The 27,428-nt window shown below is 42.1% G+C and overlaps 1 protein-coding gene across 3 annotated transcripts in view; it reads left to right on the top strand.

Moving 5' to 3' along the window:
* LOC109512092 (protein shisa-6 homolog) overlaps positions 1-27,428 on the top strand; it is a 76,724-nt gene that overhangs the window by 35,641 nt on the left and 13,655 nt on the right. For 2 of the 3 annotated variants that reach the window (XM_019863593.1, XM_019863592.1), the window contains exons 5-7: positions 13,293-13,331; positions 23,759-23,821; positions 24,927-24,947. In XM_019863593.1, the coding sequence (XP_019719152.1) occupies positions 13,293-13,331; positions 23,759-23,821; positions 24,927-24,947 (123 nt within the window). The remainder of the gene's footprint in view (positions 1-13,292; positions 13,332-23,758; positions 23,822-24,926; positions 24,948-27,428) is intronic. The other variant, XM_019863594.1, reaches the window with a different exon arrangement.

Raw genomic sequence — 27,428 nt, 5'->3', positions numbered from 1 at the left:
TGAAACAACAGTGGGTATCACGATTCAGGGTTTCGTTGTAGTGCTGTGGAGGGAATGGTGCACCAAACCGCAGGGAAGCATTGAAAGCATTGCAGGCGTGCACAGTATACTCCAGACAGGTATTTATGAACACAAGGGCAGCAGGACTAATATTAAATACCAAAATGTTCCAAAATCAAACTCGTGAGAACGTGACAGTGACAATGAACTGACCTTGAGTGAAAGAAAACGAGGCACTAGATACACACAGCGAGATAACGAGGCACACGTTGACATGACCCGAAAGGTTGGAGGGAGTCTTTTGGTCGACAAAAATGGAAGCAGTGCTGATGAGACATCACAAGCATGCAGCAACGCAAAACTCTTGAAAAACTGCAAAAAAATCATCTGTTGATGAGTAAAACAAACAAAATCACAGATCATGACGGAAGGCGAGGGGAGGGGTAATTTCTGCTGGCTGGATGGATGGATGGCTAAACGATACGTTGGGGTTCACTCGGTTAGAATGCCTCCCTCATCTTGCGATCTGGCTTTCGTGCTGATGCACGCATACAGTTTATGCGCGCCCATGGGAAATCCCTTTGGCTTGATCGCTGCCATGCTTTAATAAACAGCCCAAAGAACTGATCTTTAAAAAAAAAACACAAAATGTCTTATCGTGACACATCGAGAGCAGGTTTAAACGGTTCATCATGCAGGGTCATGTGAAAGACATCACAATTCTGCCGGTTCTCTCTTTTGTGTTTATTTAACCTCTCTTCTGTGTTTGTTTAACCACGAGAGCAAAAGGCGCCAAGCAAGGGCATGGCCTATTTCTTCGGGCTTTGTGACTGAGCTAACTAATGATCCGATCAAATGTAATAACCCATCCTTTTATATTTTTAGAACACTAATTGAGAAGATGCGATTACCCCCCTTGCTCTCCTTGTTTCTTAGTGTTCCTCGGTTCTCTCTGATAAGATTCTGCACTTCCATATCAATACTGTTTTCAAAAATGCTAAATACACACGTGATACGGATTTTTCGTATTAAGTATTTTTCCAAAGGTCAACATTTACAGTGATAATTTTACAGTTTGAGCCCTGCGAGTCCCAGGGACTCGCTGATCAGAAAAGTATGAGTCCCATTATGCATTTAGAGAGTGCCAACATTTCGAATTCTGAAATGGTCTACTTATTCAATTGCATATGATAATAACACAAACAACAATAATTTACATTGATTATAGGTTTGTTTCTTAGAAATAAATGCTGAAAAAATTGAAACAATTCAGTCATACAAGATTATTATCGCAAAAAAATATCCAAATTCAACTGCTTCCTATGTGATATCTCCGCAATAAACTTTCGCAACAATTATTCGCAACGTTTTAACGTTACGCGACTTGGCAATCGTCTGCTTTCCACGGGGTGATCTGGCCAATCTCGTCTCGCAAGAACGGAAATCTCGTCACACGAGATTACTTGACGCGAGATCAAAACAACAATGGCGGCGATTTTCAAACTCTGATCGTTGCTGGAAAAAAAGATTTACCGGATTGTATTTTTTACGAGTTTACCGTAATTGAAGGAAATTTCCTTGCGTCCCAAAAACGCACATTATTTGAAACTGTGCGTCTGGCGGGAAAATTATGCGTCTCGGACGCGGGATGCGGAGGTAACGAGATGGCTGCATTTAATAGTCATGAGTAAGTAAAAGGCTGAAGAATGTCTGATGGGAATTTAACTTGATGGTGAATTCTAAAGTCATGGGCCATGTTGATTTGACTTGACTTGATTAATCCTATAATCTGTGTGTCAGAGTCAAGGCTGCTTGTTTGGACAAAAATAATGAAGCAGGTGAAAGCGCAGTGCATGAAAGTGAGTCTGAAAATTCCTCGATCGATTCAAATCAAAAATGCAGATTTCAAGGGCAAATTTCTTCTCAAGTCAGACAAGGAGGGAGTGTGGCTCATCAATTATAAGCTACAAATTGTCATTGTTGTTTTGACACATTTATAGATTTTATATTATTGTTTTTAATTTTTTTTAATCAGGGCCAAAATGTATCAAAGAAAAATGAGTTGGCTAAAAAAAAAAAAATATATATATATATATGCAAATTAGTGCTGAAACCAGGAGGGCTGAAAGGCTTTAACAAGATTTGTTGCACAAAACAATACGAAATGGGACAAATGTACCAAATTATTTATTTATTTATTTTTAGTTGTATTTCATATTTTCTTAAATGGGTGAAAAAAACCCAAGCCATCAGTGCTAGGTATTTTTTTCTTCTAAATTTCATTGCCTTCCATGAGTAATGAATCAATGTGCAAAACAAAAAAAAATAAAATAAAATAACCCCGTACGCAGGTTTGCGTCACGATCACGTCAAGGAGAAAAATGTATAGATTTTATGATCTTTTAAGAACAGAACTGAATAACATAACATCGATCTTTGGTTGAAAGACATGCTTTCAAGGTTCTGGGAGGGAAGAAAAAAAAAATCACTATGACGGGTGTTAAAATGTACTGCATGTACTCCATTAGGAGAAAGCTCTTTGGATCGCATTAATTACTCATCCCCCCTGCGTAGATCCAAGTTTATGTGCTTGAAAAGACCACCCTACTCTCGTCTCCTTGCGGGAAGTGCCGCTCAAGGTTGGCGCGGGCGTCTCTCCCGAAATACCCTTCAGATTTGCCACAGGGACACCCAAGGGGACAAAATCGGAGGGATATTTCACAAAGTCCTCCGCCCTCCGTCATAAATAGCTCCGTTGCCGTCCGTCCTTCAAGGCTGCGTGCCGCTCATAGGCCTGATTGATAGGAATGTGCCTAATCCATTATTTTGGCTCATTGATTGAGCCCAGCAATGAGAGATCGGCGTTACGGCTGGTAACGGGAAACCTCCTATGAGATGACTGCGTCACACAGATACGAGCAGAGGTTGTCAGCCACCGGCCTAACTAATCACCCCCGTGCCGTGAGAAATGGCTATGAAAGCAATCGCGGGGGAAATGCATCATCTCGACACAGTCTCAATCTATCAAACTGCCTCGCTTTCATTTGACTGAAATGCATGCCAATTTGAAATATGACGCTATGTAAGAGTCAGTGGGAACATGTTGGCCGGGGAACCGCAGAATGTAATAATTAAGCACACCCATAAACATCGATTGTATTTCATCTATTGACGTGGACGTGTTGTGCGTTTCAAGTCGTTTCTCCCGGGAGAACAATTCAAGCATGGCTCCGGTGCATAATTACAAAAAAAAAAAAAACATGCTTCACTGGTTTAGACGGAGTTACAATATACTACAGCAGTTATTTTCCACTTGACTCATCTTTCAATTTGTTACCCGACATGATATGAATCTGTGAGTCTCTTACGCACCAGCAGAAAACTGTTTGGGGGGGAGGATTAAAAAAAAAAAAAAAAAAAACGTTTGATTTGTCGCTTCTGCAAGGAAAAACTGCGAGTAGGTGTTCAATGCGGGCTAACTCATCTTTTGAGACGTCGATGTAGGAGGAATTCCCTGGTATTCGGATGCTGTCAAATGTGATCTGCCGACTTTATTTATTTATTTAAAAAGATGATGAGAATTCTTTACGGGTAGAATAGACACTAGTGGACCATGCGGAACTGCAGGAACCCACATTTTCTATCCTTCCTTGACTCCGACAACTTGGGCTGAATGGAATCCGCCACGGGGGCGAACTGTGGAGAGTGAACCGTATGCACACCTCCCAGTAAACATCAGTCATGATAGAAGGGTACTTGGACTTAATGTTGATCTCCCCGGGCAGACTAAGCGGCGTGACGCACTGGTCAGCCGGACGTCCCGGTTCCCGCCCCCACCGCCGCACCAACCGGCAGCCGTGGCCACGCTATCGCAGAGCACCCGGCCTTGCGCTGGTGTGTGGGTGGGTGGCTCCTCCATGCCGCAAGGCGTTCTCCAGCGCCGGGGAAACCGCCAAGCGTATGCTACCCATGTCATTCAAGTGACTCATTCCACAATGGATTTGAACTCATTCCCACCCATTAACAGGCAGCTGCATCCATCCATCCATTTTCCAATCCGCTTATCCTCACAAGGGTCGCGGGGGGTGCTGGAGCCCATCCCAGCTGTCTTCGGGCAGTAGGCAGGGGACACCCTGAACCGGTGGCGAGCAAATCGCAGGGCACACAGAGACGAACAACCATCCACGCTCACACTCACACCTAGGGACAATTTAGGTGTTTAATCAGTCTGCCATGCATGATTTCAGAACGTGGGAGGAAACCGGAGTACCCGGAGAAAACCCATGCAGGCCCCGGGAGAACATGCAAACTCCACACAGGGAGGCCGTAGCTGGAATTGAACCTATGCACTTTGAGATCGACACACTAACCACTGGCCCACCTGTCCACGGCAACTATATCAATAGCATAAAACTTGTCTGGCTGGTAATTATTCAGTTCATCCCATGCGATTGACCCGGAACCTCCTTTTGGAGCTACTGGTCAATCGTGAACGACACAATGGGCACCCGTGATCTAAAACATGCAGGATAGTGGCCCTCAAGGACCAAAGATTGACACCTGTGTGATAGAGCATCCTGTTAGTAAATTGTAATTCTTTAAAAAGCACTAGAACAGGTATAAATAAATCCAGTAGAAGCTCAATTTAAGGGACACGGAACCAACGGACTTAAGGGCTATCAATTAATGTCCAGTCCACTCCAAAAGCCTCTCTGTACCGTTTGATCAAAAGGTGGAATGCATGGACATCTGCTTAACGTTGCCATATCGGCAGGAAGCGCTAAAGGAGCATGTTGTAGCTAGCTGTTCATATCTACGGCTGTAGTTCTCTCTTTGATTTTTTATTTTAAATTGCCTTTCAAGATGACATGTCTGTTCTTGGTGTTGCATTTTATCAAATAACCCGCCCCAAATGTGACGTATACTCCAGTGCGACTTATGTTTATAGAGCGGAATCGTCGCAATATAATTTTTTGATCTTTTATGCACTTTATGGGTGATGTGGTTTATACCCCGGAGTGATTTAGAATCCGGAAAATACGGTATATTATGTGTTTTGTTTCTTTTATAGTATATAATATGCTTTTTTTTTTTCGTTTCAGCGCAACCGCTCATCATTCAGCCCATAGATGCTTCGTACATCCACTGCTCACATTTCTTTCATGCAGACACTTAAAATTCCAGTGAGCCGCCGACATTTTACCATTTTGAAACGGGCAATTTCAAAGTGGATTAACCTTTTATACCCAAATTTGAGCCGGCTCAATGGGTTTTTTTTCTGAGAATGACTAGCATCAGCAGTAATCAAACTTAATCTCAAACACATAGACCGGTGGCGAAATGCATTGGGCTACCGTTCAGCGAGACGGTATAGATATTTAAATATATTTAAATGCCTACATATGGTCCGCGAAAGGTTCATCACGTTCACACGCCCTCAAGCCGCCCCCAGCCTGATCTGCCAGGGCGCAAAATTAATCACCGTTGCCGCTGATGCGACCGGTGGCGCTTTTGTGAATTGTTAATAAAGCCATACCGCAAGCCCCGTGGCTGCTCGCTAAATCTGAATGACTTCATTAGCTCGTCACCGCGAGTCATGACGCACGGTGCCAAAAGCCATTAAACCACAACAGAAAATCCGGTCCGTGGGCTTTCCGCGCCGCTCGGATACGCTCTGCTGGTTTTCACATAATAACTGACATATCAATAGTTGCGGGAGTGCGTCGAAATCAATATGCGGATTTGTCTCGCGCTCGTCGCAAAACGTATCGCAAATTGTGCACACCTCATCAAGTCATGTCAGCTTTTGTGCCGATGTCGACACTCCTTTTAATGCTGATGTTGAGCGCAGGATATAATGGCAGTCAAGAATTAATTACCTGCCACGGATGTCCCCCCCCCGCCCCCCCACCCCCATTCATAGCAACATAACCCTCCTTTCAAATGTATACACCTGGAAACAGTAAATGGAAAGTCGAAACATCGTAGGAAAAGTGAGTGGAAAGGTCAGAAAAGAATAGTTGATCTTTAAGCAAATAACTTTTTATTCCTCATTCAATCAAATCTCTGATTTGTGTTGAAACGCATTTCGATTTCATGAAGCGCCGCCCCCCGCCCCCCACACCATATATGACACTACGTATATACGTTTCCTTTGTTAGACTCTTGCAAAATGATAATTAAATTGAAAACTGCGGTCTTCTTTCCCCTATGTGCATTTAAAGAAAGCGTTATCTTTGCCAATGACTGACAGTTGACTGAAAACCTGCAGTTCTCTCCCTCCTATTTCAGCATGAAAGCAGTCCACCCACACGGTCTCCTTATTGTTATGGCTCCATTATTAATGAGTTTTGAATTAACGGGGCTATGGAATGTCTTCCACTGGAGCCCCTGCGGGGTCTGATAAAAATTAATTTAATTGGACATAAAGAACTTAACCGTGGCAGCAAGGAACAATTGTTTGTTTTATTCCTCGGTTCCCCCCCTCTCACAGTTTTGAACGTGTAATTTACTTTCAAGACAATATGTTCAATACAAAGAAAATGACAGATGTAAACATAACAGAAAACAGCGATCGCGAAAGAAATAGCTGCGATCGACTCCAGCTCAAACACAACCCTAATGAGTACACGCGGGATAAAAAGTGAATGAATGGATGGAAGGCTTTAAAAAAAATATGAAGATGGCTAGTAGATGATCCATGGTTGCTGCGGCAACAACACAAGCACTGTTCATTTTCATTTGAGTTGGATCAAATTAAAATGAGCACACATTTGCATTGAGGGGCAGTGAAGAATCCTGCGGCATTATTTCCGAAATTATCATCAGTTCCCGTTTTTCTGACAGCATTTGGAATCGCGATTTTGAAGTCGAAGCAGTCGTTTTTAGGGAACTGGCATCCACACTGTGTTTTTATCCGAATTGTACATTGCATGTCTGCTTAGTTGAGATGACTGCAGAACAGAGAAAACGCAGGGATGCTACCTTCAGATCGGAAGGAGTTAATCAATACAATGACACCTTTAAAAAAAAAAAATGCAAGAAAAAAAATGACACAAACGATCATAAAAGTTGTGAAACATCAAATTTTCCATTCCAAATATGTAGTGGAGAGAAAGTTCCCACAGTGAAGTTAAGAAGGTTAATGACTGGGCATCACAATTCAATTCAACTCAAATATTACATGTGCAACGAATGAAGGTTGGGGAAAAACAACACTCTCTGCTGGCATTTTTCACATTTTTATTCTTAAAAAGGAATGAATAAATAAAACGGGACTCCTCAGACCGTGGCTGAGCAGCCCTGGATGCACGCAAGCACCTGGTGGTGCTGGTGTGTCGGGGAAAAAAAAAAAAAAAAAAAACGGAGGCGTGTTTCTCTGACTTTCCTAATGACTCATTTTTAGCTTGACGCTGAAGTAATTTTTAATCGACTTTCAGAAGGTCTCACGGCCAGCAAAGTTAATATGGCCGTTCCGACAGAGCCTCTCTATTCTTCATGCTTTAAAACTGAGAAAACGGTTCAAGTGATGCACAGAGACCAATTTCGGCTGCTCGGTGTGCTCGATAGATGAGAGTACGCCATAATAATAAAAGAAAAAAAAATTACCGCCAGAAAGTGACCTGTATGTCGTTTTTATGTGAAGCGGTAAACTCGCTCAACATGTTGGTGGACCCTTCGTCAAAGTTAAGGGTGTTTAATTTTGGCGTTTACTATTAAGAGCCATTGAATTATTATTATTATTATTATTTTTTTTCAATTGGGACACGAAGAATGAAAAACAGCTTTAGCATTGTCTGTTTGGGTTTTATATGATGCTGACAATTTGAATGTAGAAGTGATTCATTGAATTGCCACTGTTTAAAAATGATTGTCAATAGCATGCCGAATTGGATGGTTGACGGCCTTAAGTGATAAAGAAATAAATGATGATGAGGCCTCCGCGTGGGTGGTCAAGCCTGCCGCTGGCCCTCACGTGACGCATTTATGTCAACAGTCAAAGCAGTCCGCTCGAAGCAAATCCCGTGCATACCCCCCCGCCAACAAACACGTCAGATATGTAGCGCGCGTTTCCATCGGTCATCAGCAAATCGGGAGTCCCTCAGTGACGTTTCAAGAAGGTCCGTTCGGTCTCGACCCACTTTGTGACAATTCCAGTGCCGGACAATAATCTACAGACTTTCCGTCAGTATTGCTCGAATGCCCATCTTTGATGGTAAGCTATTTTATAGTGATACACTAATAAGGGTTAAAAAAAAAATAAGTGGGCTGGTCTAAGCGATGAAAGTACAGGATTGAAAATAAATCCCACCGTGGCCATGGTTAGTTGGAAAAACATTGTTTCGAATCTTGTGTAAACTACACTATACTGTTGCAGTTGCCATTTGATTTTAGTTCTTCATCCTCTTTTTTTTCCCTCTGTCCTCCAGCACAATTCTCTAGAATAAGCTCGTGCACGAGAGATGAGATATGATTCTTGGAATTAAAACAGCATTTGCCCCTTTGATCATGTGGTACTATAGAACGGCGAAATAGGACTCGCCCTTCTTTATCGAATCTCGCCACTCAGTCTTATAATCTTACTCCCGTGTACGCTGCTCTAACTGCGCTTGGAGGATCGCTCTTTGCGATGAAGCGTTAATGAAGTACGCTTTTCTTCTTGCAAGAAGAAAAAAAAAACAACAAAAAAAGGAACTTTTGTACTCTGGCTTTGTTAATTGCATCACAATTGGCTTTCATGCTCAACAATGCCAACTGCTGAACCCAATCAGCGCAAATATGTAACATGCTGCTTTACCAACGTTTCACGAACATTGACTAAACAATTTCCACCGTCATTTATCTTCATTCCACGACATCGATTTTCACATATTTTACTGGAAAAATAGCCTCATTTACTCTCTCGCGCGCAAGCTCATGAGTGTCCTCGCCCTCATAAACTGCAAGTGAGAAGCACCATTGTCAAAAAGCCATGTTATCATCTAATATAGAGGCCGACGTGGGATGGTGCTGCTGGCAGCGTGGTTATGTAAGCCGCTTTCTCAGGGACTGATAGCAATCCAATACACCCCGCAGGGGAGCAATGGTGTGTGTGTGTGTGTGTGTATCTCGGTGTTGGGGATGTGAAACAAATCACACATTTGAGTTTTACATCCAGTGTTTTACCACAGGTACAGAAGGATTCACTTTGTCACGCCGGTTGATTTGCTAATATGCTAATGTCACCGTGATTAGCGAAGCAGACAACGCTGGCGAATCTTTGCTCAGTGAGGTGTTGATTAAAAGAAATCAAAAACCTGGGGGTGATAGAAATTGTCTTCGAGGGCAGGGGTGTCAAACTAATTTTTGTCGCGGGCCACATTGTATTTACGGTTTGACTTGGAGGGCCGTTATGAATTTTGGGAAACCATATACTGTAAATGTTTAATCACCTCCACATATTACATACACAGCACACAACAAATTGATGAGTAACTAGTTTTAAAATCAGAAATCAAGAATAATGACTGTTATTGTGGATTATATATGACAATTTAAAAACTTTGGTTCAGACTTTAGCAAGCATCGTGGAACTTGACATGCTTAATTTGCTTTCGCGGGCCACATAAAATGAGGTAGCGGTCCAGATATGCCCCCCGAGTTGAGTTTCCGAGCTCATGTTTTCTGTTTTGAGTGACAAAAGGTTTGCGTTGCGGGGAGGGCGGGAGGGTTCACTCCATTTGCCGCTCTTACGGTCGTCTATCCCTTGTTTGCTGTGCAGCGATGGGGTGTCTCTGTATGTGAAGATGGCTGTGACAGAGCGCTGTTCCAATTAAGGAGCACGACCAGTGTTGTTTACAGTGCAGCCTCCGACAAAATGTGTCCCATTTGTAACCCGGCCTCAGAAGTCGGAATTTTATGAATTTCATCCCTCCGCAGTCACCTTTGGAATTTATCTCTCCGCTCTGGCTTTCTGGAAAATTACACGTCAAAATAAATGACTGCTTTACGTGGAAGGCCTTGTAGAAATGAGAGGATTGTTTGTTTCTGGCGGTGCGAGAGTAAAATGCAAAATCTTCCTGCAAAGCACGCCTCAGTAAGAAGAAACTATTTGCTGAAACAACACACGCGTTGCAAAATACACGACGTGGTACTGAGATAAGAGGAAATTCTTGGTCTACTGTTAATAAAAGGGTGGCGTCGGTCGCGAAGGATCTGAAAGGCAGGAGCAGGTTCCTGGTTGGGAGCCGATTTTTTTTTTTTTTTTTTTTTTTTTTTTTTTTTTTTTTTTTTTTTTTTTTTTTTTTTTTTTTTTTTTTTTTTTTTTTTTTTTTTTTTTTTTAAGCCTCGCACGATTGGTGAAGTCGTGAGTCCACGCAAAGCAGAAGATCAGGGGGGAGGTTACAGACACGAGGCACTCGGAGCCCACAAAATGGAGCGAGGGAGGGTGCTGCATCGTGAGAGACTGCATGCAACCAAGGTGAAAAAAACAAGCGTCAAAAAAAATACAATAAAAAGAGGAAATCAAACGTGAACATTTGAGGGAGACTAGGCTGTGTTGAAAAAGTTCAAAAAGGGAGCTTTGCGCCACTTTGGGCGTGAACACAGCAGATTCGTTTCGCCGCCGATGGGAACGGCTGCTTTCTTACCCTTTAAATGCTGCATCTGAGAGTGGCGCTGATAATCTTATGGATAACGAAGAAAGAAAATAATTGAAGCAGCAGAAACGTTGAGGGACCGATTGACAGTCGAGCCGAAACGAAAAAAAAAAAAAAAAAGAGTCAAAATTCCCATCGCTGTTGAATACTCAGATATGACAAAATAGCGCGTAAAAGACACAAGGTGGATCAGCAAGCCACATATTGTGCTTCAACTTGGCATATTTGACTTTGTACATCATATCCCATCCTGCAGGAATTCCTCGCCCCTTTTGTTCACTTTCAAAAAGCCAAAAACATTGAACACGGCAAGCAAAGAATGCAGGGAAAGGAAACGTCTCTTCTGGGGGGAGACACGTTGCAACGATCAATACTTTATCCTTGTCACTCTTGCCTTACATGATTCATTTCATTCATGTGATCATTTTAAAGGCATTGATTGATACTTGGCTGTGATCCAGCAGCAGATTTATTCCGGTATTGGAACTACAGTTTGTAATTACTTGCAGACACTAATCAGTGCGCAATTATAACAACTCATTGCCACATTAAAATCATTAAGCTAAATTAAACTGAAAAAAAAAAACCAACAAAAAAAAAACACACTTTGGACTTATCAAATGATAGCATCACACTGATATGGAGCAAATGTTTAGATTATCCATTTTCCACGTAAAATATGTACTCACCCTTTGAGGGACAGCGGTTACTACAGTGGACAGCATATCATGTTATCAGGTTACAAGGTGCATGAAAGGGTTAATGTAACAGCAACCATCCCTGTATTACGTTTTTTTGGAATTGTTGTGAGCGATAGTGTGCAAAACGTCTGAGTAAACTGTTATATCTTTTTTAAGAAATGCATTCGGATGACGTCTGGAGTGGAGAGGCACTCTGTTGTTGTTTGAAGGCAATTGATTCCAGGAAGCCATATTTGGTTGGATTTTGAAGCGACAGTATCTTTGCCTTTGGTCATGACAAAGAAGAAAGCAAATCAGGGTGAAAGCAAGAAATCTGAAATAAAAATGAATTTATCAGAATAAACTCCGATAATGTGACCCATGGTGAGACCTATTTGAAATTCAAACTGTACAACTTAAGGGGGTGTATTATATAAGCGTATTTCATAGCACGTAGCAGATCATCAACGAGCAGTAAATGAACAGTGCGTGAAACACATAGAAGCAAAACTTGTTGGAATATTAATCTTAAAAAAAGTAATGAGTAAAAATGAAATGAAAATTACCAAATAAAAATAAGACATTGCTTTTAAAGTGGGGTTTAAAAAAAAATAACTCATGAAACTGGCCTAGCCAAAAAAAAAATTACATTAAATATACAAAAAAAAAAAAAAAAAAGACCATAGGGACACACTGAACCAAGGCATGTCGTCTAATTAACATCACAGATCAGCTCGTCGGCCTTGTAAGACGGCGACAAGTCGTCACTGTGACGTTTGGTGACATGGCGTGTACTACACTAAACACGGACAAGAGGAACTGAAAAAGAGAGTTGTCGCGAGAGACGAGAAAGAATTATCGATGATGATTTTGGAGTTCAACATGCTATTCACATCAAACTATAGATTGACGGACAAACGGTGTTCCTCGCGATGTTATTTATTTTCTCTTCATGGACACGCCTTACTCTCTTTTTATGATTCCTATGTGGTTGTAACTGCAATGAGATGTTATTGAGGAGAGGCGTGTTTCTAAATTGGAGGGAGAGAAGCTGCGTCGTTGCGCTCCAGTGCAGTCTTGCCGTGTCCCGATCCATTGTGTCCTTTTTTTGGATTGAAATGCTGACACGTGCCGTTTGAATGTTTCCATAAACCTCCCACTCTTATCAGTCCACTCATGTGGAAAATCGGAAATTCATGCTAATCAGCCTATTTGCGGCGCCGCTTTCCATTTCTCAACGCTCCTACCTCTCCTTATCGTGAATATAGCCGTTTATTTGGTCCGTGGGTTTGAGGTCAACACCGGCGTGCGGAGTGTTCGGACCCCGGTGTCCCCCCATCCCACCATCTCCGTGTGCGACGGGAGGAAGGTGTGATGAAAAACGTGATGGATGGATCAAAGTACTGTACTGTTGTGTCTGTAAGCACAGACGTGTGGCACTGTTCCTCCTTTTAAATTTTCGGTGAGCGTGTGCGTTTGTTTGGTCGGGAGGTTGGACGCGTTGGCAGCGAAACGAGCTAGCAAGCAAAAGTGCGCGAGCTTTTCGTTTCGTGGATGAAGATGGCTGATCCCGCGCGTCATGATGTCAAGTGGCGTCAAAACAAAAATGTTACAGCAACATCAAAATGCGATTTTGACATCTTCTGACATGTACTTGATGTGTAACTAGGTTTACAGAAAGGCAGAAATATTTCGGCAAAATTTCGTAAAACTTGGAAAGGCAGGTTTGGGAAATTTGATTTTTTAAAATTTTTTTTTAAGTTACTGTTGATTGATGCATTTTTTTTTTCTTGTTCAATGTCAACAATTATTCTTTTACAGTTTTGCAATTTTGAAGTTTTGTTCTTCAACCCTGACTCTCTTCTTCAAGCTAAATACTCGCCGTTCAATATTTTGTTGTTACTGTCATTGTCATGTTTTGATCTCATCCAAAACCGAATCGTCTAATAGATAACCGCTTGGTTGTGTTTTCTAGGAGAAAAACATTGGCCCGTCCGCTCCCAGAGTCACCATGGTAGGGATGGCTGTTCTTCGTTACACGGTCAAAGTTGCCTCTAATCACTTCCTGTTTACATTTTTCTTGACTCGAGTCAAAAAGTATTTCAGATTAAAATCCATCACCTGAATTTGGGATTGAATATTTTGAAAGTGCTTCGAGGCATCTTATACCTGCTGTGTAAATTCCAGTGCATTGCCACGAACCTGTCTTCCGAGTTCTGTTGTCCGTGTCTCGAAGATGAACCAGTGTGTAGCTTTGTCCCTGTGCTCTTGTTCTCGGGGTGTAGCCGTACATAAACTCCAATTCGAAACCCTTCAACGGTCCATTCACACCAACATAGTTCAAGACGGAACCGATCAATCTTTCTTACATCTGAACGCCAATGGCGATATGTGAATTTATCGTCACGATACAACCAAGGGTTGAGGAAATTCAGTCCAGAGTTATAACTGGTCAAAAAAAAGCTAGCTGCATTTCAAATGCATCTACTTAAAGCTTCTTCATTCTGGGACGCTGGCCGCTGTTCAGATTTCGAGGAATTAAATTTCAGAGCGAAATTGCTGTCGTAAAACCTTTCGGTAACAGTACAATTTCAAGTCACTTGACATCATTTTTAAAAGCATCAATGCATAGATCACTGGTGTCAAACTCAAGGCTCGGGGCCCAGATCCGGCCCGCCAGGTCATTTTATGTGGCCCCCGGAAGCAAATCAGGCACGTCGACTTCCATGATCATTGCTAAAATCTGGACCTCAATGTCAAACTGTCATATGTCATAAATAACGTAGATATTCTGCAATAATTTTGTTACCCTGTTTACACTCCCGAACAATAATCGAACTATTACAGTTGACTGATTTCAAAACTAGCAATCGATCAATTTGTTGTGTATGAGAACAACCTGTGTGTTGAATTTACTCAATTTTATTTTGTCAAGTGGCTGCCCACATTCGAATCATCTGGATTTAATTTTTTTTTTTTTCAGAAGATATATAATCTCCTGAAAAAAAAAAAATATCAGAATGCAGGTGATTTTAGTTTGCGCAGCCGCTTGACGAAATCAAATTGAGTAAATTCAACCCCTTTTTTTTTTCCAAGTCCACCTTGACGTTTCGTCAGCCATCTTGTGTTTAAAAAAATTCCAAAAATAGTGGTCCATAAATATTTGGATGAAATTGTATTTCCTGCCATTACTTTGCACGTGATTGTGCATACAAACAATGTTGGTCTGAAATACGTATTCATTATGTACCGCTACACCCCAATCAGATTCTGTTTCGATCGGTGACCTACCGATGCGGGCTAGCCTTGGAAAAAAAAACAAATGTGATGAATACCACTGCCATACTTTGTTTGTGATTCATGCCGCCTTTGTGCCCGAGCTATTTGGTCCTAATTAAGCAGAATCCCAGCAAAACACAGAGATATGAAATACTAATAATGGATTGTACCTCTTGATGTTTGTTGCAGCTGACCTAAATTGTTCTTTTATTTATTTTTTTTTCATCCTATTGTGCATTCAAACCCAACTGTTCCCCTTTCACGTCTCTGTACGCAAACATGTGAACTGTATGTTTTTTTTGATCTGCTTAAACTGGAGTATTTTCTGTGTCGTCAACTTGAAACGAACGTCCTAAGCGCGACGGCGCGCGCTCAACTGTGCGTCTCGGTGGAGAGGAGGTCTGGTTCTATGAAGGCATGGATAAAGGCAGTTTTGATGATGTTACTTCTTTTATTTGAAGAAGACATCAGATAAATCTGTGCTTATCCTTGCTCACGATATGCGGACCCTCCTCTAGCTCTTCCTCGCCTCCAGTCAAAGGAAGTCTGCTTCTCAACAGTCTGCAAATGGAGTCTGTTGGTATGTCAATCAACTGCTGGAAGAAATCACTTGCTTCTCAATATACAGTCTGCTATATACACTTATACCCCATTTTCCGCACTATAAGGGCGCACCTAAAAGCATTCGATTTTCTCAAAAGCCGACAGTGCGCCCTATAATCCGATGCGGCTTCTGTATGAAATTAGTCTTTTTATATTCCCCATTGAGTTGTTTCCATGTGAGTGTTCCGATGCCATCTAGTGGTGATTATTCGCAGGAACCAATTGCAACCTAAAAGGGGTTCCGCCCGACACTAATTGACATGCATATTCGCCAACACACAAATAGACGACTTTGTGAGCTCTGCGCAGCCAAAACGAAATGAAGAAAATACTAAAAGCGGAGTTAATGACTGACTAAACGAAGGAAGGAGACAAGCAAGACTTATATTTTTTAGCCCCTTGTGGATGTGAGCCCACGAGCTTCGTGTGTCTTTTTGTCGAATCAATTTTCTTCATAACTTTCATCTTTAATTGATTATTTTATAATGCCATTTGTATTAACACGTTTCATGTCTCTGTTTGCGACCAGTTCGAATGACTTTGTTACAGCTGCAGCGGTTGTGAAGCCTCTATCGAAATAAAGCTGAACAGTATTCTATTGTATTGTATTCCCTTCAGCGTGGCACCATCTAGTGGATGAATAGCGCAACCGCAGCCACTATAGAAACTTCTATGCGCCTTAGAATGCAGTGCGCCCTATACTGTATGTGAAAACAGTTTTAATACAGGCCACTCATTGAAGGTGCGCCTTATATTCCTAAGTGCCTTATAGTGCAGGTCTACATAGAAACATGAATTCTTCGATGGCACATCGAATGGCAATATCACAGTGTCACACTGTTTGATTATTACTTGTCCAAAAAAGTGCGCCGCTTTGGCTTTGATGTGTCGGAAGAGAGCGAAAATGTGTTGGCGCTGTAGGAACATCGGCGAGCTCAGCTTCAATAAAAATGGATCTCTTATTGCCTTGTAATGCGCAGGGTCATACTCGACCGCGTGGGTTCACCGCGAATCACGTTTCAAAATGAACCGCTATGAGGTCCACTTCAACCTCTTGCCCTTGCCCATCCCCTGCTGAGATGATCAGAGTGCGTTTCTCGAGATGGAGAGGCATGGCGAAGTCAAGTAACCACTTGGCCTGCAGTGTCTTGGGGGTGATTGTGAGTTATGAGGTAAAGGGCATTACTTATTGGAAATGGGCACAGAAAGAGGCCGAAGTGGGATTGCATTGCACTCGGAAAGGCTGTGAGGGCACCGCAATTCGGAGCTCATTGCAGAATGCACTTCTGAATGCGGAATGATATCCGAGTCGAATAGCTGTTGGGCTCATTTGGAATGTCTGTTCATTGCTTTTTTTTTTTTCCCCTCTCTCATTAGTAGATATGAAATTTCGATAAACCGAGAAGCAGAACCATCTGGAAATACTTTTATATCCACAGACGATCAATGGGCGCTGCTCGGGATATCAATCAGGAGGCTCAAGCTGCTACTGCCCAGGGGCCTAAAGCTTTGGCGCCCCCCCCCCCCACCCTCCACTTCCCTCAAACTGAGGCTATTATGGTAGTTAGCATTCTGCGGTAAAATGTGAACAGTCTTTGTCAGTTGTTAAATGTCAAGCCCTTGGTGGTTTCCCTTTCCTTTGCTGCGAGAGGAGGCCATGGGCGCGCAAGTGTCACTGGGCTGTCAACAGAAGCAGTGGGACACAGACAACCGCATTCACACCGAACACACTTTAAACGGGCGCGCGCGGACATGCAGAGTCACGCGCGCACGTAGACGCGCACACGGGAAAAGCTCAATAAAAGCTCGACCTTCTCTGGGCTGTTCGGAAATCCAACAGCTCCACTTGGCAGAGCTAATGGGATGGCAGGGGGGTTCCGTGGGTTCTGGAGAGCCATGTTGGGAAGGGAGCGCTGTCGAGAGTTGACTCTGAGAGATCTGTGATGAGTGCTGAGGAATGAAGGATTGAAAGGCTGCACTTTGGTCACTGGCCCACAGTTGCCTTTTTGTCTCGTTATATCCGAGCGCTCCGCCATATTCCGCTTGCACCAAACACTAATACTGTGCTTCACAGTTTTCTTTTAACAGTTTAGCCCCAGGAGAGGTGTGTGTTCTGCTTTTGTATTTCTTTCAGGAGATGTTATTTTTATTTTTTTTACCTACCCTAGCTCCCATTTCTCCATTGCCGTTTTTACGGAGAGAGTAAGCCTTTGGACTTTTCATTGCGTTGCGCCTCTCGTCATCCTCATCGTTTTGACAATTGTACATGGCCTACATTTGGAAAGAAGCGTAAGAACTTCATCCATATTCAAATCTGGCGCACAAGACTTAGACCGCGACAATACTAAATATTTAAATGACAGCTTGCGGTGTAAATAATCACGACATTGCACAATGCATACTGTATGGAGATTTACAGGAAAGGCCGCCAGTAAGCTTAAGCTTTACCACTAATCAATGTGTCCGCTGCATTGAAAAAAAACCCTATTCAGTTATGAGCCGAGTCTGGTAATTTCTGAATTTTATCGACGTCAACAATGGATTGTGGCATTTCAAACTAGGTGTGCATGAAACTCCATCTCTAAAACCACCTTTTCAACTCGCTACATTGTCTACTGCGTACACAAACGCATCCAAAGACAGGCTGTCTCGCAGTGCAAGTGCAAGAAACCGCATTCCGTCACGATGACGGACCCCACCTTTGACAGAAAACCTTTCTACTTTGCGGAAACTATTGCATTTCAAATATATCTTGAAACAACTTCAACTGCAAAAAAAAACCCAAAAAAAACAAAACAAAAAAATACACCTGACAGGCAAAACTGAATAAAAAATAAAACTGTCAGTCAGGGAAGATGAGGAAGCTTGACAAAAGGTCACAAATCCAATAAGATAAAAAGAACTGAATACAAAGAGGGAAAAGTAACTCAACTTAAGGGGAGGCCAGGGAGTGATTTGTTGGAACAGAGATGAAGAGGGTGGAGCTTACGGTGAACTGAGGAAGCGGGTGGGCCTTACAAGAAGGGACTGAAACTTGGATACAAGTAGACGCTGGAGGAAGACATAAGGGGAGATATATATATATATATATATATATATATATATATATATATATATGTACACACCGTATTTTCCGCAATACAAGGCACTTTGGCGTATAAAGCACACCTTCAATCAATGGCCTATATGAAAACTGTTTTCATACATAGGGCGCACCACATTATAAAGGCACATAAAAGCTGCGACAGTGGCTGCGGTTGCGTGATGCATCCACGAGATGGAGCTAGGCTAAAGAGAATACAATACAATACAGCTTTATTGATCTCGAGCCTTCACAACCGCTGCAGCTGTGACAAAGCACTTTACAGAAAATTTAAAATGCTACGTCGAAGAAATCAGAATATTGATCCATATGGAAGGCGCATCGGATTATAGGACGCACTGTCTGCTTTTGAAAAACAATGATACTTTCATGTGTGCCTTATAGTGCGGAAAATCCAGTGCATATCTCTCTCTCTCTCTACACATACACACACTTCTATTTTTGGAAAAAAAAAAATCACAACTCTCCTTGTATTGAGTGTGCTGTGTGGAAAGGGTCTCGCCTGTAGCTACGATTACCATTACGCAAATGCTCTACCTTTTTTTTTTTTCATTATTATTACTTCAGGACTTCCTTTGCAATGCCTCCAAAAGACCGTTACAGTACGCCCACACCTTACAAACCTCAACACGAAGCCGTCTGGATATCAAGGCCAGCTGTCTGTTTGAATGCAAATTTCCAGATCAATGTGGTTCTGGTTTCCGCAGTACCTTCAAGCATGCCATTGCAATCAATTCTGCAAATGCTTAGTTAACCTCGGCGCAAGGCCCAAGGTGTTTACTTGTCGGCTCACGGTGGCCCCCCGTTTGCCTCCCAAGTGCTGTATACGGATGAGATGTGCCACAAAATAGCGCATAAAATGTCAGATTACTGAGTCACTCGTGTGCCATCTGGATGCTATTATGCAAACTGGTTTGCAAGGGAAGCAGTCATACGTAAAAGAAAATGGCATGGGTAATCATTGGGCGACGCTACCCGGTGAAACACCGGAACACCGCCGTACCCTACGCGACAGGTTTTACATTTAATCCGGCCTCTGCATTTGACTGACGCAGTTGGAAAACACACAGCTGCGACCTAGGCGAAGTGCTAGAAAACATCCATTTAGCAATTTAGATGGGGACCCTGTTTAACCCAACAATCTGGAAAGCACGTCAATCACCGTTAATCAGCTATATGATTAAACCACAGCAGTTTGAGCTAATGATGATGGCAATAAGTAAGGGACACTGAGGGACGCCAGACCTTCTTGCTTAGCTCCATTTCGTTAACCTTCATGGTCGTTGACACAGCGAGTGGGAAGGTTATTTTAAAACGTCCGCTCAAGGATGCCGTGATGATGTATCGAGATGTTAAGCAACCTGATGGCTTTTAGAGGTCAGGGGTGATGCAAGGACTCATCCCGAGTACTGTACACGATATCTAATTAGACCTGAGATTACAGCATTACAGTTCAGACTCTTAATGAGCCATATTTTTGCGCCGATAAGCTCTTCTCTGGATCGCCAGTACATATTTTTATTAGGAATCAAAAAGGCTGGTGGTCGACTAGTTAGCGTGTCGACCTCACAGTGCACAGGTGCAGGGTTCGATTCCGGCTCCGGATTTCCTGTGTGGAGTTTCCATGTTCTCCCCATGCCTGCGTGGGTTTTCTCCGGGTACTCCGGTTTCCTCCCGCATTCCAAAAACATGCATGGCAGGTTAATGGAACACTTTAAATTGCCCCTTGGTGTGAATGTTCATCTATGTGTGCCATGCGATTGGCTGGCCACCGGTTCAGGGTGTCCCCTGCCTACTGCCCGAAGACGGCTGGGATAGGCTCCAGCAACGCCCCGCGACCCTTGTGAGGATAAGCGGATCAGAAAATGGATGGATGGATTTTCAGAGTAAATTTTTTTACATTTGAAATAGTTCTGAGGTTGGCCATATTCACCCAAAGGTTTGTGTTCATGTTTGTTCGTTCTCTTCTAAGATGCTCGAACATGTTTGGAAACAGGCAGACAGGTCTTACGAAGAAATATCATAGGTTTGATTTTGTCACATGTATTTTGACCAATCAAATCTACAACTGTGTCCAGATGAAGCTGTCTACACAAACGGCATTGTACAAAGAACAGTGGACTTGCAGATCCACTCAACGCTCCAAGTGCCGTTCTGCACTCCGGTGTGAATGATAACCTGTCCCAGTCAAAATAAAAATTAATTCTTTAATTCTCTGATCTCTTTAAGATGTCACCTTTTGTTCACATGCTTCAATAGCTTTAGAAACAAACGCAGCAAAAGCACAACTGCAAATTGCCACCCACAGTCTATAATTTTCTCAAAGGACCCTGTTTATTAACTCGGCACCGTTGTGTTCATTTGAAGCTTTACAAAAGAGGTCACAGTACACACAAAGGGGGAAAATCAACTGCATTGGTCCAATAATATCAGCGATTCAGAAAGTAGATGGATATTTTAATGGCTGTGTGAAGTGAAATTACACTGGCACAGTCAACTCTAATGACATCCAAACACAATAATATTTAGTCAGCTAAGGTGTCATTTTAACATTATAGTATACTTTATTTCCATAAAGATTGGAAACATCGTATTTTCCGCACTATGAGGCCCACCTTCAATGAATGGCCTATTTTAAAACTGTTTTTCTCTATAGGGTGCACCGCATTATAAGGCGCATAGAATTGAAGCTACAATAGTGGCTGCGGTTGCATTATGCATCCACTTGATGGAGATACACTAAAGGGAATACAATACAATACAGCTTTATTAATATAGAGCCTTCACAAACGCAGCTGTAACAAAGTGCTTTCAAGAACATTTAAAATACTGCGTCCAAGAAATCTGACTATTGATCCATACATAAGGTGCATCGAATTATAAGAACATGGAATTCTTTTAGGTGTGCCTTATAGTGCGGAAAATACGGTTCATAAGGTTGTTTAGGTGGACAAAATAGCAGTACAGCAAAACCTATTTGCAATAGTTAAAAAAAAAAATCATTACACCATCCCAATGGGTGTGACTCACGGTGGTACTTTTTTATAATTATGAGGGTGATATATTTATATTTCATGTGTCTCCAAAAAACAACAATATTAAAAAAAAAAAATACAAAATTACCGTTGCCTCTCCCTTTTCCACAGTTCCTGTCGGTTAACTTTAATAATCTCTTCAATGTGAAGTTTCCAAAGGGATGGAAAAAAACAAAAGAGGAAAAGGAACATTATTAATACACATGCCATCTATCTCCATACACGGAGCAAATATTGAAACGCATAATACGAGAGCGCCAGGCATCCCTTGTCCTCTGTCACTTGTGTGACAGATGTAAATGGATGTTTCAGCAGTTGGCTCTAATGTATTTTTAAACAGGCACAGCAGCAGACAGCAAATGAAGTGTCGCCAGCACAACACTCTTACGACGGGGTCCGCCATCTATCCGTCCTTCCTCTCGCTCAGACATACAAACCCCCAATGACAAAAACGCACGCGTCCCTACACACCGCTGAGAATAACCGTCATTCATCAACTTTCTTCGAGCAACGGGCTCGCTAAAGGTCCCATCTTTCATTCCAAAGCGCCTCCACACTGCGGTGTCCAGCCGAGACTGCGCTCTGCCCTGCCCACTGCAAACGCTTCTACCTCGTTGGCCGATGGATGATGTATAGGGAAACCGTTGTTTACTCTCCCAAGTGCAAATTAAAGCCACCGCGGTTCCCGCACGGCAACACAGCAGTGTGTCGGCGCTGATTATACTGTTGCCATGTGCACCGAGAAACACCGGGGGAGAGAGGAAATGACCGCAGACACGGCATATGCAGATGCGGAACACCCCTTATACCTCGCTTGAACCAGGAACCATATTTGGCCCTTGGTTTTTTTTGCATCACGTTATGTTAGGTTACAGGGTGCATGAAAGGGTTAAAAAAAGATTTTGCTGGTAGTTTATGTTTGCTGATTGAGGTTGGTGGGATTGGAGATTTTTTTCAGAAAGCGAAAATAATACAAAAAAAAAATGCATGTAAATAGAATCCGCATCCTAATATGGTGCCAGGATCTTCTCATATCATGTATGTCTGACAGAGTTTTTGTATTTGCTGTGTTTCATTGGCCTGAAGTAGCCCTATACTGGATGTCATAAAGCATTTTTTTTTTTTTTTTGCAAGTCAATCAATGGGATTCAATAGAACCTCTTTTTATTTCTATTTTTATTGTATTATTCTTATTTTTTTATTATGATTAGCTTACACGTTCGAAATCAAGACGATCAGTCAAGCAATTATTTTTCATCATGTTTACCATGTTAACCCTTTTGGGGACAGTGGTTACTACAGTGGACAGCTAATCATGTTATCAGGTTACAGGGTGCATGAAAGGGTTAAAAAAAGATTTTGCTGGTAGTTTATGTTTGCTGATTGAGGTCGGTGGGATTGGAGATTTTTTTCATAAAATCATACCAAAAAAAAATGCATGTAAATAGAATCCACATCCTAAGATGCTGCCAGGATCTTCTCATATCATGTACGCCTGACAGAGTTTTTGTATTTGCTGTGTTTCATTAGCGTCCCCATGCTCTTCCAGATTGTATAATCCAGGGGTGTCAAACTCATTTTTGTCGCAGGCCTGATTTGAGTTACAGTTTCCCTTGGGGGGCCGTTATGACATAAATAAGAATAACGATTTATTCACCTATTGTTGAAGTTATTGTAATGAGGGGTTTGGGAACAAGAAAATGCTGACAGTATCGCTCTTATTTTCTACAAATGAAAATTGGAAATTTTGGTACAGCTCTTAGCAAGCATCATGAAAATTGACATCTTTAACTTACTTTGGCGGGCCACAACAAATGGTATGGGGGGCCAGATCTGGCCCCCGGGACGTGAGTTTGACACATGTGGTATAATCATTGAGCCATCTTGTTTTGACTTGAAATGCATCGCTTTTGGATTGCGTTGTTTTTTTTTTTTTTTTTTTTTTTTTTTTTTTTTTTTTTTTTTTTAACTGTTATATTTTACATCTACGGTCTTGCAAGTCAAGAAGAGCCAAACCTTGTTTTGCAAGCCCCATCCTTTGAAATCTTTCTTTCGCCTGGATTGGGTTCACCGCAGCCGCAAACACGTTTTCATCTTTTTTGCAGGATAATTGTGGATTTTGTCTTTTACAGATTCAAGCATCTTGCTTTCCTTTATGTCCATGACTTTGATTTCTTCATGTTTTTTGAATGAAAGCGATCTTCCACACTCACGACCAAACAACTGAGAAAAACTGCTCCTGCATTTTTTAATGCAGTCTCGAAGAGAATCCTCTTCTATGTCAACATTGACACTTTTATCGTGAATGATCTCTTTCATTGTCATCCCCGTGCTTCGAACAATCTGTATTAGGTAGGATGCAGAACATTCTTTTTCCCCATGAACACTGAACAGATCTGTCATTGCTTTTTGTCATTGCAGGTAGCCATCCACACAACTATAACCATGTGGCTTTAGGTAGCCCCATACGCACCCCTAAGAATGGTAAGACAAACTAGAGGGTGGGGGGGGCATTCAAGTCAATTCACAGCTCACTGTCTGACATCAAGGCATGGGCCTGTCCATTAACCTGATTACAGAGCTTGACACGGTCGTACGGAAAAACTGTTCAAAACACTGCCTTGCTTTCAAACTCCGCTGTGTATCATTCTGCGATTGGAAATAAATGTTTTCTCAAGGGTGGAATTGTTGAAGCTTCCCATCCCCAGTTATGAGCAGGAAGCAGCCACTGACCATCTCGGAGGGGGAAAAAAAAAAAAAAAAAGAAAAATAATTGGCTCGAGGTCAGCCCGTCCCCTGGCTGACGGGCCGTATGAAACCTTCGACGTTCCCCCTGCTGTTATCGGAGAACAAAAAGTAGATCGCTGTAACCTCATGCACCGCTGCGACGGCGCATCAAGGGAAATTGTTTTCTATTACAGCTGTCACTCACACGTTTGTCCTCATGACTGCCCCACCCCCACCCCCACCCCACCCCGTGGTCGCTAATTGGCTATGTTGCATAAGGATACGCAGGGGTAAATCTCTAACAAGCCAGGCAACATTTTTTTTTCCTTCATATACAACCAACTCTGATAAGACACGTGAGGAAGCCAAGATTTGAAGCACATTTTAAAATGTACAGTGGGGGGGGGGTAAGGGGTGGGGGGTTGTGACAAATATGGACACAACCCTAGTAATCAAAAGTAAAATTCATTTTACTTGTATGTATGTAAAACATGAAAAGTCAATTCCAACAACACAAGTACAAAAACCCGAAAAGAAGACTCTCTGACAGGCTTCACATTTAAGCACTTAAGGTTGTTTTTTTTTTTTTTCCGAGATAAAGTCCACTGCCAAGAAACTCCCAGTGGCCTGTGACAAACATGCGGGAAATAGCACAAAAATGCACATCATTTGCACTTCCTTTATCACAAGCCTAGAAGATGAAAAAAATAAATAAATAAAAATGAAAAAAAGTGATGAAATTCCTTTTTATGAGGGGGGCTTTCGTCGCAAGCTTGTGCTGAATATGAATTAAGCCTGTGTTTGTGTGATCGTCAACATGTGACTGAACTTTTTTTTTTTTTTTTCTACTTGGTTTTGGTAGCCCACCGATCATTGAGGCGTGGTAAGTTCAACTGGAATGACATTTGTGTCACCATACACACCCCACATGTGTTCTTCCACAAAAAAAACAAACAAAAAAAATGTCCTGTTTGGTGTTTGTGTCAGACCCAGGGAACCAGATGACCAGGCTGTCGTAAACAAGCCAAAAAACTTTCGGATAAAACGGTTTTCAGATTGTTCCTTTTGTTCGCAAATTCCACAAACACGTGCTATTATGTAGAACTGAGGGTAAAAAAATTTTTTAAAAAAACCTAAAACCTTCCCGTCTTGTTACATTTAACGTATTTTCCGCACAATAAGGCGCTTCGGAGTATAAGCCGCACCGTCAATGAATGGCCTATTTTAAAACAGTTTTCATAAAAAGGGTGCACCGCATTTTAAGGCGCATAGAATACAAGCTACAATAGTAGCTGCGGTTTCGTCATGCATCCACTAGGTGGTGCTACGCTAAAGGGAATACAATACAAGACAGTTTGATTTATATAGAGCTTTCGCAACCGCTGCAGCTGTAAACAAGCACTTTACAGAACATTTAAAATATGACGTCCAAGAAAATGCGAACACTGACTCATATAGAAGGCGCGTCGGATTATAACACGTACTGTCGGCTTTTGAGAAAATTGAATACTTTTAGGCGCAGAAAATACGGTACTTGTGAAACGGAATTCTTGGATATTTTAAAGAGGTGCAATAACAAAGGTTTGGCAGAGCAACACAATATATTTGTTGTCATCATCCCCAAAAGATTCCAAATGCTGCCACATAAAAAAAACAAAAAAAAGCTCGCTTCAAGCCTCGTTTCATCTACGGATTTTGGGTCATACTTGTTTCCGTCTCTTCATGTTAGCCAAACTGCTTGGATGATGCAAGGGTCAGGGCTCTGTGGGGTTCACACCATCTGTTCCGGGATTCATCCTTCTTGTCTTTGAACGAGTGTTTTTACACACCTGCCAGTGAGTTTGGCAGGTTTTCACCTGCGCGCCAGTGAATCCGGGATAAGACATTGTGTGGGATCGCCCAGTCCTATTGGGTTGCGTCTTGAATGTCTGATGTGTTCAATTTCTTTATTTTGTCAGGGCAGAGGAATTATAGTCAAATTCTAAGTTTGGAATTCAATTTGCCAGCGGTAAAACTGGAAATACAGCAACAGATTCAAAAAAAAAGATTAGTGCTGAACCAGAGTGTGCATTAGTGAGCATTTACGTGTTTGTTTGGTGTGCCCTTCAACTGGCTGTCCAAATAGTGTCGCTACTGCGGACTCCAGCTCCCTGCAAACCTGAACAGGACAAGCAGTGTTCCGCCCCCCCCAAAAAAAAAAAAAAAAAAAATGATGTCCTCTGCTAGCACAATTTGCATACATCGGGAGTGAGCAAAACATTTTGTGTTGAAGGGCCACTTTTGATTTTTAAAATGGACAGAAGGACCGTTTCATTCATTGATGAGGTAAATCAAAACAAAAAAAGTTTTCAAGCGTTAGCATATGATGGATGGCAATGATTTAATCGGCCAAATTCACAAAAATGAACACGTTTTAATTCACACTGTTAATGAAAACATGACGAGGTTTTAAGAAACTACTCTGTTAACGGTTTGTGCAGGCATCTTAAATGAGTTCGTCGTCATCTTTAAATGCTTGGATTGCTTTTCTGGGCGACAAAAAAAAAAATGGCTCATTTATATTGAATTGAATTCAAATTGTGAAAATAAAATTTGAACATTTTTTTTTTAGATGCACACTGCAAATTTTCCTGCACCGCACTCACTCGCGTTTTCGACCTTGCCGTTCTCGTGATTTTTTTTTTTTTTTTCTTAGAGCTCACCCATTGGTTCTCGGTTTTGTCATGTCACCTCAAAGACCGAGCGACTTGTGATAGTGTCAAAAATGTTTTATCTTATCGTAAGGCCAACACTAGAAAAAGAAATCATCCAAAACAGGTCACATGACCGTGATTGAAGTAATGGGAGGGCACTGCGACTCCAGTAAAACTTCGTTAGCCCGACATTGGAAATTGTAAAAGAACATGAGCAATTTTAGATGTTGATTCAATGACAAGCTGGATCAGATCTCGTGCTTGCTAAAATGTATACGAAGCCACCTTTTCGCGCACTTCCCAAACATGCATGCCACGCCATCAATTTTGGAGAGGGGGGGGGGGGAGGAATTCGTGAACCAAAAGACGAATACGACATTTTAAATGTCACGCCATTCTATTTGAGCGTCTATTGCGATGACATTCGTTTTGAAATCGAGAACACTATCGCGCAGCCTGAGTCAAGTCATCCCTTATTGATGCAGTCCGCACACATCCTTCACAGCCCTTCCGGCTCCCGGGACCCCCCATTGTTGCCCCCCAACCCCCCGCTGTCCGTGCTCAAGCTTTCCTCCTCATTTCACTCTATTTTTTTTTCTCCCCGTCATCATTTTGCCGCCTCTTTTATCCTTTTTTTTTTTTAAAGCTCTGCTTATCTCCACAGTCTTGCT

Source organism: Hippocampus comes, unplaced genomic scaffold (genome assembly GCF_001891065.2).
Source record: "Hippocampus comes isolate QL1 unplaced genomic scaffold, H_comes_QL1_v1.1 scaffold91, whole genome shotgun sequence".
NCBI lineage: Eukaryota > Metazoa > Chordata > Actinopteri > Syngnathiformes > Syngnathidae > Hippocampus > Hippocampus comes.
This window is presented reverse-complemented; position numbering and strand designations above follow the sequence as displayed.